We start from the raw sequence: 13,912 nt of genomic DNA on the forward strand, positions 1-13,912 counted from the left end.
AACATCTTTATTGGAGTATAATTGCTTTACAATGGTGTGTTAGTTCCTGCTTTATAACAAAGTGAATCAGTTATACATATACACGTTCCCATATCTCTTCCCTCTTGCGTCTCCCTCCTTCCCAATCCCACCCCTCTAGGTGGTCACAAACCACCGAGCTGATCTCCCTGTGCCATGCGGCTGCTTCCCACTAGCTATTTTACGTTTGGTATTGTATAAATGTCCATGCCACTCTCTCACTTTGTCACAGCTTATCCTTCCTCCTCCCCATAGCCTCAAGTCTATGCTCTAGTAGGTCTGTGTCTTTATTCCCGTCTTACCCCTAGGTTCTTCATGACCTTTTTTTTTTCTTCTTAGATTCCATATATATGTGTTAGCATACAGTATTTGTTTTCCTCTTTCTGACTCACTTCACTCTGTATGACAGACTCTAGGTCCATCCACCTCACTACAAATAACTCAATTTCGTTTCTTTTTATGGCTGAGTAGTATTCCATTGTATATATGTGCCACATCTTTATCCATTCATCTGTTGATGGACACTTAGGTTGCTTCCATGTCCTGGCTATTGTAAGTAGAGCTGCAATGAACATTGTGGTACAAGACTTTTTGAATTATGGTTTTCTCAGGGTATATACCCAATAGTGGAATTGCTGGGTTGTATGGTAATTCTATTTGTAGTTTTTTGTTTGTTTGTTTGTTTTTGCGGTACACGGGCCTCTCACTGTTGTGGCCTCTCCCGTTGCGGAGCACAGGCTCCGGACGCACAGGCCCAGTGGCCATGGCTCATGGGCCCAGCCGCTCTGCGGCATGTGGGATCCTCCCGGACTGGGGCACGAACCCGTGTCCCCTGCATCGGCAGGCGGACTCTCAATCACTGCGCCACCAGGGAAGCCCTGTTTGTAGTTTTCTAAGGAACCTCCATACTATTCTCCATAGTGGCTGTATCAATTTACATTCCCACCAACAGCATAACACATTTCCTTCTAAAAACTTGTAATATAAATCCTTTTTCTCTGTTTTTGAGATGTATGCTAATCTTTTAAAAAGGTGAATAATCTTTCTGCCAGTTTTACATCCCAGGACTGTCTTTTGGGGGAGGGGGCCCTTGGAGACACCTCTTTGAAATGTGAGCATTTAGAAGGATGGCACTCTTGTCTCCCTGACTCTGGAGGTTTAGCCTAAGTGCTTGGCTCCAGGTAGTAACTTCCTGTTTGTCACAAAGATATGAGAACTTTTATTTTTCCTTTGGATACAGACAGATAACATGTAAATAATGGATTATATCTGCCTGGCTATATAGAAGGGTAAGATTTCCTTGTCTTGGCAATCTCTTTAGTGGCCTGCCTATAATGTGCATCACAGTCTGATTTTATGCTGATTCAATAATAAAACTGTTTCCTTGTCTGCACTTATGAAGAGGATTATCTGGGTTGGCAGGTGATTTTACTTTTAGTCTTTTTCTCCAACATGTTCCTACTACCAGATGAAGTATGAGAATTTATCAGGAATTCTTACAATTACCCAGGAAGAGAAATATTGCTATCTTTGTTTTAACAAGGGACTAAATTGACACACAAATAAAGGGAAGGTGCTGTGAGTCAGTGGCAGAACTAGGAATGGAGCCAGTAGTTCTAACTCTGATCCTGAATGAAGAGAAAAAGAAAATGCAGAAATACCACACTTCTTCCCCCACATAATTTGGTTTTCAAGCTAAGAGAAACGGCTTGCCCTATGGTTCAATGGAATATAATGCTGCATCCTCTTCAGGGGTGGTTATTTCTGGAGCATAATCCTGTAATCCCACTGCTTGCACAAATTCAGACAAGGTCAAGGAATCAGATTTAACTCCACTATGACATTTTTGCTCTAAAAATAAGCCAATATTGTCCCTGTAGGGAAGGCTGATGGAGCGTGTGAATAATGGCTCTTCAAGTCCCAGTAGCTCCCGGGTATGCTGAGAAATTACCTGTAATGCAAGGATAATTTTTTAATGGGATTAACCTGAAAATACAACTAAATCAAGTAAGTTTTACTTAGTTTCCTAGACCTCTTGAATGCTAACCCCCTTAAGCTAATTATATGGGGAAATAATAATGAAATAACACATTGAAAGACTTCCTACCCTGGCATTATCAAAACACAGTTCTTAAGATAAACATCACATGATTTATCTTCTTAAAAGTACCACTTAAAGATGTTTCTAGGCCCTTGCATCAGATAGCCATGGATGGGTTCATTTCTTTTTTTTGGCTGAGCAATTTGACCAACGATAAGAGCAGATAGTATGTTCAGATTAGGAGCCATGACTTTCTCTAGGAAGGTTAATAAATAACTTTATAAGGGGCTCAGTTAACTAAGAAAAAAATTATTACTCAGTTATTCAATTTATTTGCCTGGAAAGAAATCTCAAACACTAAAAAGCAGACATTAAAGTTCCAGTTATTTTATTAGTGCCTATACTTGTATATTCTTTCAAAATATCTTTTGCCACAATTTCAGTGTCTCTAAAACATACTTTGTATTCATTGACTACCATGCCACTTGATATCCTAAACTGTCTTTGCATTTTCAAAGTCTAGTTTTAATTGCAGGTCTGTTATAACACTACTATTTGAATTCATATTCTGCCTCTGGGTGAGAATGTAGTCCGTGAAATTGCTGCTAGAACACAGTCAAAGGAGTATGTGGAATGGATTTTTGTTTGTTTAAAACTACTGGCCATAGTTATAAGGCTGGAAAATTCACACCACAGACAATTCTTAACCTGATGCAAAACCGCCCATTAGGAGTACATTTTAGATAGGTAAAATACCATTATTAAAGCAGATGTATAATGTCCTTAAGATCTGCTTGTTGATTCATATAACAGTGTGGATTAATCTTAAATGCATTTTGCTAAGGGAAAGAAGCAAGACTAAAGGTCTACATATTATTTCGTTTCATTCGTGTGACATTCTGGAAAAGGTAAAACTATAGGGACAAAAACCAGATTAATGGTTGCCAGGGATTAGGTGGAGGGATAGGCTGACTACAGTGGGGACACGGGAAGTTTTAGGGTGATAGAATCGTTCTATACAGTTCTGTGGTGGTGGATACATGACCCTGTGCATTTGTCAAAACCCACAGAACTGTATACTAAAAAGAGTGACTTTATTGCAGGTAAAAATTTTAAAAGCCATGATGTTGTGGGAACCCATGATGGAATATAAACTCTGGGCAGATGAATCTAACTTTATTATAAATTAAGATATAATCTCTGAAGGGGGCTGGGAAGAAAGGAGCTGACCTAAATAACTTTGAAAAACAGTGCTTTGTCTAGTTAGTGTAAGGCTAATGACAAAAAAAACTGTATACAAATACTGTACTCTTTTGGTAAATTTGTTTCTCATAGGGATACATATGTATAAATAAGCAGAGCCAGGTTTCTCACTGTCAGAGAAAGAAATTATAAAGAAGCAAAGTGGGGTAGGGAGTAGGAAGGATGAAAGCTAGTATGAACCCTGTGGTGATGGACTAGAGTCAGGGATATCAGTACGAACACATGCTTACAGAAATAAGATAAATATTTGTGTACACATGGGTTAGTATATATACATATATTTCCTACATCCTTCTGCTGAGAGTGCCTAGAAGCAGTAACACCTCAGTAGCAACAAGCACAACTAGTGACCACATCTTGGTTTCTAAATACCATTCTCTAATAAAAGCAACCAGGGCTCCTTGGAGACATGCCTGCTTCTAGGGCTGTAGCAAGGAAAAGAGAAAATGAGTCTGAAGTAAAGTGTAGTGCCAAAAAAATGCTAAAAATATATAAAATAAAATAACAGGAACATGTCAAAAGGACACAAGAGACAAACTGAAAGAGTTCCTAAATAGGGAAGAAGGGACAATTAAACAGAAGAGTTCCTTAAGCACAGTTCCAATTAAACATGGAAGGAACAAGGAAATAGAAAATCATCATTAGAACAACATAGTAATAACTGATGCAGGCAAGATACACTGATGAATGCTAAAATTAGTGGGCAAAACTTTAAGAAGAAACAGGTAATTTGCATAGCCTCAAAATACCTCCCCCAGTATATCTATTACTGTGGTATTTACTCTATGTCCATAAACTCTTTGATACTCTTCCCTCCAGGAGGTGGAGCTTAATTTCCCTCTCTTTGAGTATGGGCTGGACTCAGTAACTCACTTATAATGAATAGAATATGAAAAGGGAAACACAATAACCTTGTAGTGAAGAAACCTGCAGGCACCACCTTGACCAAATGATCAAAGTTAACATCTCCAGTAATAAATCACATTGATACCATGTACTCCCTGATATGATTAGATGAGAAGGGCTCCTCATCTCTGTGATGGTCTCTTCCCAAAGCATAATCTCATGGGAAACATGAGACAAAATCAAACTGAGGGAAATCTACAAAATACCTGATCACTACTCTTCAAAGTGTCAAGGTCATGAAAGATAAAGATCAAGAAATTGTCATATATTGGAGGAGACCAAGGAAACATAACAGCTAAACACAAGATAGTATCCCCAACTGGATCCTGGAACGAAAAAAGGACATCAGTGGAAAAACTGCAGAAATCTGAATAAAGTCTGTAGTTTGTTTAATAGTACTGTGCTGGTGTTAATTTCTTAGTTTTGATAAATATATAAATGGTTTGATAAATGGTTACATAAGATGTTAACATTAGGGTAAGCTGGGTTAAGAGTATATGGGGGACTTCCCTGGTGGTCCAGTGGTTAAGAATTGGTCTTGCAATGCAGGGGACGCCAGTTCTATCCCTGGTCAGTGAACTAAGATCCCACATGCCGTGGGGCAACTAAGCCCATGTGCCACAACTAGAGAGCCCAAGTGCTGCAACTACAGAGCCCATGTGCCACAATGAAAGATCCCACGTGCTGCAACTGAGACTGATGCAGCCAAAAAATAAATACTCTTTTTAAAAGAGAGTATATGGGAACTCTCTTTGCAACTGTTCTGTAAAAATAAAATCATTTGAAAATTTAAAAAATATATATTTTTGTTTAGTGACGATTGCTGACATGTTGTTATGAATTTGTGCTATTTAAATAGTTTGCAATAAGGCAGGTATAATAAAATTCCTGAGATATTATTAAGCTTATAAGGCTCTACTTTGTAACATAAAATCATGCATATGAAAGGAATAAGCAATTCATCTATATTCCTCTCCAAATATTTATCACAGAGTTCTTTTGTTCACTTGATGGAGTGAATAGTTTAAAATATTTTGTGAATTATTTTCTAAGACAGAAAGCTGAAGCAAGTGCTATCTTGTCTAGCTTGTCCCTAGAATAAATAAGATTGACTTTCTCTCCCCTTTTTACCAAGCTAGTGCATCACTATAAATGGGAAAGACAGGATAGTGGTTTCCAGTGCTCCCTTGGCCAGGTGAGAAGAATCAGTGTTTCTCTTTCACAGAACTAGAACAAAAAATCTTAAACTTTGTATGGAGACACAAAAGACCTGAATAGGCAAAGCAATCTTGAGAAAGAAAAACGGAGCTGGAGGAATCAGGCTCCCTGACTTCAGACTATCCTACAAAACTATAATCATCAAAACAGTATGGTACTGGCACAAAAACAGACATACAGCTCAACGGAACAGGATAGAAAGCCCAGAAATAAACCCACCACAACTATGGCCAATTCATCTACAACAAAGGAGGCAAGAATATAAAATGGAGGAAAGATAGTCTCTTCAATAAATGGTGCTGGAAAACTGGACAGCTACACGTAAAAAAAAAGAAATCAGAACATTCTTTAACACCATACACAAAAATAAAGTCAAAATGGATTAAAGACCAAAATGTAAGACTGGTTATTATAAAACAGAGAAAAACATAGGCAGAACATGCTTTGACATAAATCGCAACAATATGTTTTTTGATCCATATCCCAGAGTAATAGAAAACAACTGGGACCTAATTAAACTCAAAAGAAACCATAAACAAAATGAAAAGACAACCCACAGAATGAGAGAAAATAGTTGCAAATGATGCAACTGACAAAGGATTAGTCTCCAAAATTTACAAACAGCTCATGTAGCTCAATATCAAAAAAACAACCCAGGGCTTCCCTGGTGGCGCAGTGGTTGAGAATCCGCCTGCTGATGCAGGAGACACGGGTTCGTGCCCCGGTCCGGGAAGATCCCACGTGCCGCGGAGCAACTAAATCCGTGAGCCATGGCCGCTAGGCCTGCGCATCCGGAGCCTATGCTCCGCAAAGGGAGAGGCCACAACAGTGAGAGGCCCGCATACTGAAAAAAAAAAAAAAAACCAATCAAAAAATGGGCAGAAGACCTAAAGAGACACTTCTCCAAAGAAGATATACAGATTGCCAACAAGCACATGAAAGGATGCTCAACATCACTAATCATTAGAGAAATGCAAGTCAAAACTGCAATGAGGTATCACCCCACACCCGCCAGAATGGCCATCTTCAAAAAATCTGCAAACAGTAAATGCTGGCAAGGGTGTGGAGAAAAGGGAAACCTCCTACACTGTTGGTGGGAATGTAAATTGATACAGCCACTGTGGAGAACAGTGTGGTGGTTCCTTAAAAAACTAAAAGTAGAGCTACTGTATGATTCAGCAATCACACTCTTGGGCATATATCCAGAGAAAAACATGGTTCAAAATGATACATGCACCCCAGTGTTCATTGCAGCACTGTTTACAATAGCCAAGACATGGAGACAACCTAAATGTCCATCAACAGATGAACAGATAAAGATGTGGTATATATAAAAGAATATTACTCAGCCATTAAAAAGAATGAAATAATGCCATTTGCAGCAACATGGATGGAACTGGAGATTATCATACTAAGTGAAGTAAGTCAGACATAGAAAGACAAATATCATATGATATTGCTTATATGTGGAATCTAAAAAAAACGATACCATGAACTTATTTACAAAACAGAAACAGACTCACAGACTTAGAGAACGAACTTATGGTTACCAGTGGAGAGGGGAGGGATAGATTGGGATTTGGGGATTGACATGTACACATTGCTATATTTTAAATGTCCTTCCATGAAAAAAGAAAAAAAAATTAGTGTTTCCTTATTCCTGCACCTGTCACCAGTCTCACCTATACATTCTCTGGTAATCTTAGTATTTTGTAGGAAGAACAAAGGGAAATGTGAGTCATTTCTGTAGGTGTTAGAGACATAAAATGTATGAGAGCTTTGGAGGAGAGGTTACTGTGGACTGGGAAGATGAGGAAAGACTTCATGGGGAGATGAGAATTAAGTTGGGTCCTGAGGGATGGTTAAGATTCATATTAGTCTTGCGGGGGAGGGGGGAACTGAGCAAAGATGTAGAGGGAGGAATGCACAAGACAGGTTTGTGAGGGTGTGAGCTGGACCTGTGAGGCTGAAGCAGAAGATTCACCTAGAAGAGTACCAGGCAAGAGAACGGTGGTGGGAGAAAACTTGTGGAGGGCCCTGAATCCTAAGCTGAGGAGTTGAGACTACCTTGTAAGTAGAGGGGATCCAAAGAAGCTTTGAGTAGTACGCTGTATAAATAGTTGGAAGGTGAGAGTCTAAAAGCAGGGTCCTTGAATCCAAAGGGCCTATAGACAGAAGCTAAAAGCAGGCTACTGGAACATTCTAAGTACATTCTAGTAAAGGTCTGATAAAGGTCTGAACAGGTGGGAATGGAGAAAACCAGATGCTATAGGAGGAACTGATAGTTCTTGGGATCTTTGTGGGGATCAAAGGAAAGAGAGGAAGCAACCACTCTGAGCCTGGGAAACTAGGAGTATGATAACACCGTTGGGAGAAATTGGAGGCCAGGTTGGAATAAAAGGAGGATGGTTTGAGATGGTAGCACTGTTTCAGTGCTCTAGTGGGAAACTATACACAACTCACCTTCATGTCCTCGAAATCTGTTATACCCATCTGAGGGAGGTTTGAGCAGTTTATGTGGATGAGTTTTCGGCCACTGATGAAGTTTGTGGTAAAACACTCCTGTCAGTACAATGAGAACATCACTCAAAAGATGTATGGCAAATACAGGAAGACAAAAAGCAAGAAAGAGAAAAGGAGGTGGGAAGGAAGGAAAGAGGGAGGGAAGGGAGGAGGAATAAATAAATCATGTTTGTCTCTAGCTCTGTACTGAGAAAAAATTTTAATTTAATAATCCCACATATTTTCCATCTAAACTCTTGAATAAATTTCATACTGCTGATTAATTTTTTTTTGGTATGATACAACCAGTGCTTCTTTCTTGCCTCAACTACATTTTTAACTACAGTGGTACCAAAGATTTCAGACCTTGTTTTGTTTGTGGAACATAGTTGGCAGTGAAATAATAGGATTCACCCTATTTAAAAAAGAAAACTATCCCTGGTTAATTGGCTATATAAATTAGTACTGTTAGGTGATCATGATACATATAACACACTTGGGGCAGACACTAAGATTAATAGTACAAGTTCAAGTTAAGGGAGGTGCTACTAAAACAACCTAACAAAGTACCAAAAAGTCTACCTTGGATGAAATCTTTTTAGAAATACATATTTCTATGAAAAGAAACCTACATAAATTTCTTAGTCTTTATTTAAGGACTGCAGAGAAGTATAATCACTGTGATGAATAGGAAAAACAAATGTGACCTTTCCTTCCTCTCCCAATATACAAATATGTGTGTATCAGTGGAAAGGCCAAAATTAAAATCCAAGTTACCTCTACCATAGTCCATGCCTCTTCTACACTCCTTCGAGTGAAGATGCAAAAGCTCAGGTAAGGATAGAGGAATAAGAGGTAGAGGAATGAGAGTATACGATTTCAAAAAATTTTATTTTTGTATACCTTGTACTGAGGGAAGCCTAGCTGGCAAATCCACTCTGCAACTTTCTCTGGGCTCCATTCAAGATACTCAAATTGTAGGTCAGTACTTTTTTTTGGCTGGGTTTCTTTATCTTTAGGTACCAGTGTCATTGACTCTGGGGACAGATCTTTCTTTTCATTAGAAGACTCTTCTAAATCCCTCTGAGACTCAGAGAAATATGAGTAGAATTCATAATTGGTATCAGAAAGGTGAAACAGATTTTGGAGTTCTTTAGAAAACTCATAATCTGTATTCACTGAGTCTACTTCACTTACTGGAAGAGACTCTAACACAGAGTCTTTTGAAACGTCTTTCGTTTCTTTTACTAACAACTTTCTTGTTTGATAGTCAGAGTACTCTGGCTCATCCCTGTCTACAGAATGCTTAAGTCTGATTGGTTCTGGCCTATCTTCCTTGGCAAATTCTACATGTGTCTCTCTTCTAAGTAGTGGTTTGGCTTTATATGGTAACTCTGAATCCATCTTCTTAGTTGGCTCTGTTTGTGTCTTCTCTTGCACCTCAGGTATGATCTTCTGTGGTGGCACCTGACCTGTTTCTTCAGTTGACTTTCTCGGTTCTTTCTTTGGAAACTCTGGTTTAGTCTGTTCTGGTGGCTCTGGAACCTTCTCCTCAGTTGACTCTCTTAGTGTCTCCTCTGATCTGGATTTCTGTGATGGTGCTAGACCTGTCTCCTCAGTTGATTTTTTCTGCTTATCTTTTTGATCTGGGGGTTTGGTGTCCTCTGGTGGCTCTAGAACTTTCTCTGCAGTTGACTTTCTTTGTGTCTCCTCTTGAACTTCTGGTTTGGTCTTTCCTGATGGCTCTAGAACTGTTTCCTCAATTGGTTTTCTTGATTTTTCCTCAGAAAACTCTGACTCGATCTCTTCTAGTGGCTCTGGAATTTTCTCTTCAGTTGACTTCCTTTGTGTTTCCTCAGTAGACATACTTGGTTTCTCTTCTGGAAACTCTGGTATGGCCTGCTCAGGTGGCTCTGACCTTTTCTCCTCAGGTGACTGACTTTGTGTTTGTGTCTCCTCTGGAATCTCTGGTGTGGTCATCTTTGGTGGCTGCAGATCTGCCTCTTCAATTGATCTTCTTGGTTTCTCACTTGGAAATTCCGGTTTGGACTGTTCTGTAGGTTCCAGACCCGTCTTTCCATGTTGCTCTCTAACTGACTCCTCCCAAACCTCTGGTTTGGTCCCCTCTTGTAACTCTAATCTTGTCTCACTGATTGTGGCCCGTGGAACCTCAGACTCAGTTTCCTTTCGTAGCTCTAGATCTGTTTCCTTAGCTGCCTCTATGAGTATATCCTCTACGACATCCGGTTTGGCTTCTTCCTCTGGCTCCCCACGCTTTTCGTCCACAGGGACCTCCAAATCCTTGAAAAGCTCTACCTCTATCTCTCTGGATATCTTCGACTTTACCTCTTTGGGAATCCCTAGCTCAATCTCGCTAGAAAGGTCTGTCTTGGACTTGTGGGGAGCCTCTTCCTCGGACATCCAGGTGGGTTTCTGGCGTAGATGTATATTCTTAGCATTCGCCGGTGTCTCCTCTTTGAAGCCCTCTTCTTCCGTCTCTGGTTGTGGCTCTTGGTCAGTTTCTACAGGCAGCTCTGGGCCTGCCTCTGCCATGCTGCCTGGTTCGACATCTTCAGTCACCTTAAGAAACTGAATTTTTGTTCTCTCAGGCTGCAGGTCTTCATCTTCACCGGGGCGGCAATCATAATCTTCTGGGACTTCAGCCGTGACGCAGACTAGCCGACGCGCCCAGGCCTCCTAGCAACCCCAATTTCCGATAGCGTGTCTATGGATACCACGACTTCCGGCCGGGTCTCACAGACTCTTCCCCAGGTTTCGTTTGTTCTTTCAAGCACTGACTTTAAAAACCTGCGATCATAAGCACGCAGTAACCCTCCCCGAGCCCGCGTCGCAGGCCTCCGCTAGCCAGAGCTCTCGCGACCGCTCGGGGACCGACGCTCTGCCCCTTCCGGCCCGCGCGGTCTCTGCTCGGCTCTTCCCGGCGCTCTGGGCCTTCGGCTCTTTCCGGAGCCACTTGCGGCAGGCTGCGGAGGCGCTGCGGACGCTGGCTGCAGATGTCGGACCGGCGGGCGGCTGAGGGGCCGGGCGTCTGGAGCCCCGCAGCCCGCCGAGGGCCGGCGCGCGGCGTCGGGGACGGCCCGGGAGTGGAGGGGAGCCAGGCGGCCGCCTCAGGTACGCAAGGCCGGGCGCCGGCGGGTGGGTGCCGCCGGCTTCGGGGCCCCGCACCTCGGTGCGAGGCTCGGCCGCGCTCTGCCCCGCGCTGCCCGGGGGAGCGGACCGGCCTGGGCAGCCCCTTCGCGCGCGGAGCCCCTGCCTTCGCTCCTGCCCGGGCCCGGCTCCCCCGGGCCGCGACTCCCGCCCCCGCCGCTGCCATCTTTCGGGCCTGGTTTTCGCTCGAGATTATTTTCTACTCCTGTTTCGAAATGCCTTGGTTCCTGCCCCAATTCCTTTCTCAGAACAGCCCGCATGGTAGTGACAGGGCATCTCTCATCCTGGCGCCTCTTCAGCTTCAGCACGCCTGCCCATCACTCCTTGGCTGCCGACCCCGACCCCACCGGCCTCGCTGCCCCTGCTTCTGGCTCCCCACCCCGATCCTCACCTCTGTCCCAGGTCCCAGCCTTTCCACGCGCCTCTCTGCCCCCATCCGAATAGGCAGCCTCGCCTTCATCTGTCCAGAATCCCGTTTGCTCTAGCCTCCCCGCACCTCACCTCGCGTGCATCCCCTCCGCCTCTCAGAGTGGGCGAGATGAAAAGCGCCGTTGGAAATAGGTGGGCTCTGGGGTCTTTTGAATGAACATAGCGGCCAGAGCCAAGACAGGAAATCGGGGCTGAAATAGGAACTTTGGCGACCTCCCTCATTCTCCGGGACCCTCCTCTTGTTCCGGCGACTGTCTTACTTCTACCCACGCTAGTTCCTCCGTGTGGATTACTTCATTGTCAGTGTCCGAAGGCGAAAGTGTCCAGCGATTACACTTTTACCTTCCAAGCCTCGTTATGATCACCACACGGGATGCAACTAAAAAGATGCTCATTTGAAATACGGAAGGGTAGGTAGGGGGAGAGTACTGGTCTCACTAAGTAGCAAGTAAAAATTAAATTTCCAGTTCTGAAATTAAAATAGACACCATGAAGTATAGCGGTAGAGGTGGTGCCATGATGCCTGGGTTGCAGTGTGAATCTTTAATTCACTTGGGCAAGCCACTAATCTGTGTTTGTTTCCTCATCTATAAAATATGGGCACTATAGGATTGCATGGACCACTATGAATGAGGCACTTGGTGCCTAAGCCACGGTACACACTAAACTGGTGTTATCCATTATGAGAATAAGGTCTGTTTTTGCTCACCGAAACTCCACGTGTTGTCAGAGGAGGTGTTCCTGGATGTGAATCTCCGGGTATGGTGACTTTCCCCGTCTTTTACTTCTAAATATATCCCATTTTCTAATGCTGCTTGGGTCAAACACACACACACACACACACACACACACACACACACAGCTTTGAATCACCCAGCTTTTTCATGTGACTTTATATTCTCTTACAATTGTTGTCTTTTTTCCTTCTTATGAACTCTTATGCTATGTAGTAAATTCAGAATTGCTGGCATGTATTTAACATTATAGCAATAGAAATTTTAAGCATACTTTCTGAACGATTAAGCAAATGAACACTTAGAAAGTCTCATAAACATCTGTCCCTTGCATGTGTTAATATTTATAAATTAAGGATTTTTTGTTGTTGTTTACTTCCTCTTTAGATCCTTGTGGCAAATATACCCAAGCATTTTAAACAGAAAGGTCTTAAGAATAGTCCAGGAATGTATTGGAGGATAGTGGGTTTGTCTCTGAGTGTGTCTCCCCCCACCCCCAAACCTTGTAATTGGTTCCTGCATTCACATTTTCCTCCCAGGATGTTGATGGAAATACTTATGTTTACTTTCCTCCTCTTGCCCTCAGAAAGCAGGGTGAGTGTTGATTTCTTTTATGTCATGTAGGGGTTTGTTATTGTAGCTCAGAGCAAGACAAGCTCTTCCCCTTGAGGTAAGATTTGTTGCTAATAAAATAATAGTAATGATAGCTTACATTAATTGAATGCTTACTCTGTGCCAGAATGTGGAAAAAGATTTCCTTGTATTATCTGACTTAATCCTGTCAACAGTCATTTCCTCCCTGTTTTACAGAAGAACAAACTACAGCTGAGAGAAGTTAACTTATCTGCCCAAGTTAGGTGTGGAGTTTTTACTGTCTGTGTGAAATTGTCACCTTGTTATGATGAAGTTCAGAATAGTTTATTTTTTATTTTTATTGGCCATTAATCAGTTATTGGTATTCTAGGGCAGGTTATGGTCTTTGCTGTCTAGGGGTTTTTAGTTTGGTAAGATGAGAGTACCCAGGAAGAAAAATCGACAATTCAAAACTTTATATAATTGGGTGTCTTTTATTGCAATTCTTGCCACGCCGTGCAGCATGTGGTATCTTAGTTCCCTGACCAGGGATTGAACCCTCGCCCCCTGCAGTGGAAGCACAGAGTCCTAACCACTGGACCACCAGGGAAGTCCCTATTACAATTCTTTATGTACATACTCCCAAGAAACCAGCTTAAGGGTAGGGACAGAATCTATCTTGTCTGTGTCTCTCCTAGAGTCCTTGATGTGTCCTAGAGGTTCTGTAAATATTTGCTGGATTGTGAGACAAAGTCTCAACACAGATTTGAAGGAGCATCAAATGAGTATGAGGAATTAGGGTTGAGATATCAAGAATGCTCTTTAGGTTAAAGCAGTTGTTCTCAACCAGCAGCGATTTTGCCTCTCCCAGGGGACATTTTGATTGTCACAACTTGGGTTGGGAAGGAGGGGGAGCACTGTTATTGACATCTTGTGGGTAGAGGCCAGCGAACCTGCTAAACATCCTTCAATGCACAGAACTGCCCCCACAATGAAGAATTATCTGGCTCAGATGTCAGTAGTGCAGCTGTTGAGAAACCTTGAGTTAGAGTTCAGCTGG

General features: G+C 42.3%; 2 protein-coding genes across 4 annotated transcripts in view; one reads left to right on the plus strand and one right to left on the minus strand.

The window, feature by feature from the left end:
- Positions 1-10,901, minus strand: SAMD15 (sterile alpha motif domain containing 15). The gene is made up of 3 exons (XM_059057621.2): positions 8,852-10,901; positions 7,910-8,008; positions 1-1,969 (listed from the first exon to the last, which is right to left on the minus strand). The coding sequence occupies exons 1-3, from the start codon at positions 10,499-10,501 to the stop codon at positions 1,733-1,735; spliced, it is 1,986 nt and encodes a 661-aa protein (XP_058913604.1). The 5' UTR covers positions 10,502-10,901; the 3' UTR covers positions 1-1,732.
- The window catches only part of TMED8 (transmembrane p24 trafficking protein family member 8), a 27,398-nt gene continuing 24,198 nt past the window's right edge, over positions 10,713-13,912 (plus strand). For 2 of the 3 annotated variants that reach the window (XM_067027990.1, XM_067027993.1), the window contains exon 1: positions 11,936-11,955. Coding sequence is in view for 1 of the 3 variants with exons in the window: in XM_059057645.2 (XP_058913628.1) it covers positions 10,963-11,080 (118 nt within the window). In the remaining 2 variants the exon portion in view is untranslated. Of the gene's footprint in view, positions 11,081-11,935; positions 11,956-13,912 lie in introns of those variants that run through there. The other variant, XM_059057645.2, reaches the window with a different exon arrangement.

This window comes from Kogia breviceps, chromosome 3, assembly GCF_026419965.1.
Source record: "Kogia breviceps isolate mKogBre1 chromosome 3, mKogBre1 haplotype 1, whole genome shotgun sequence".
Lineage (NCBI taxonomy): Eukaryota > Metazoa > Chordata > Mammalia > Artiodactyla > Physeteridae > Kogia > Kogia breviceps.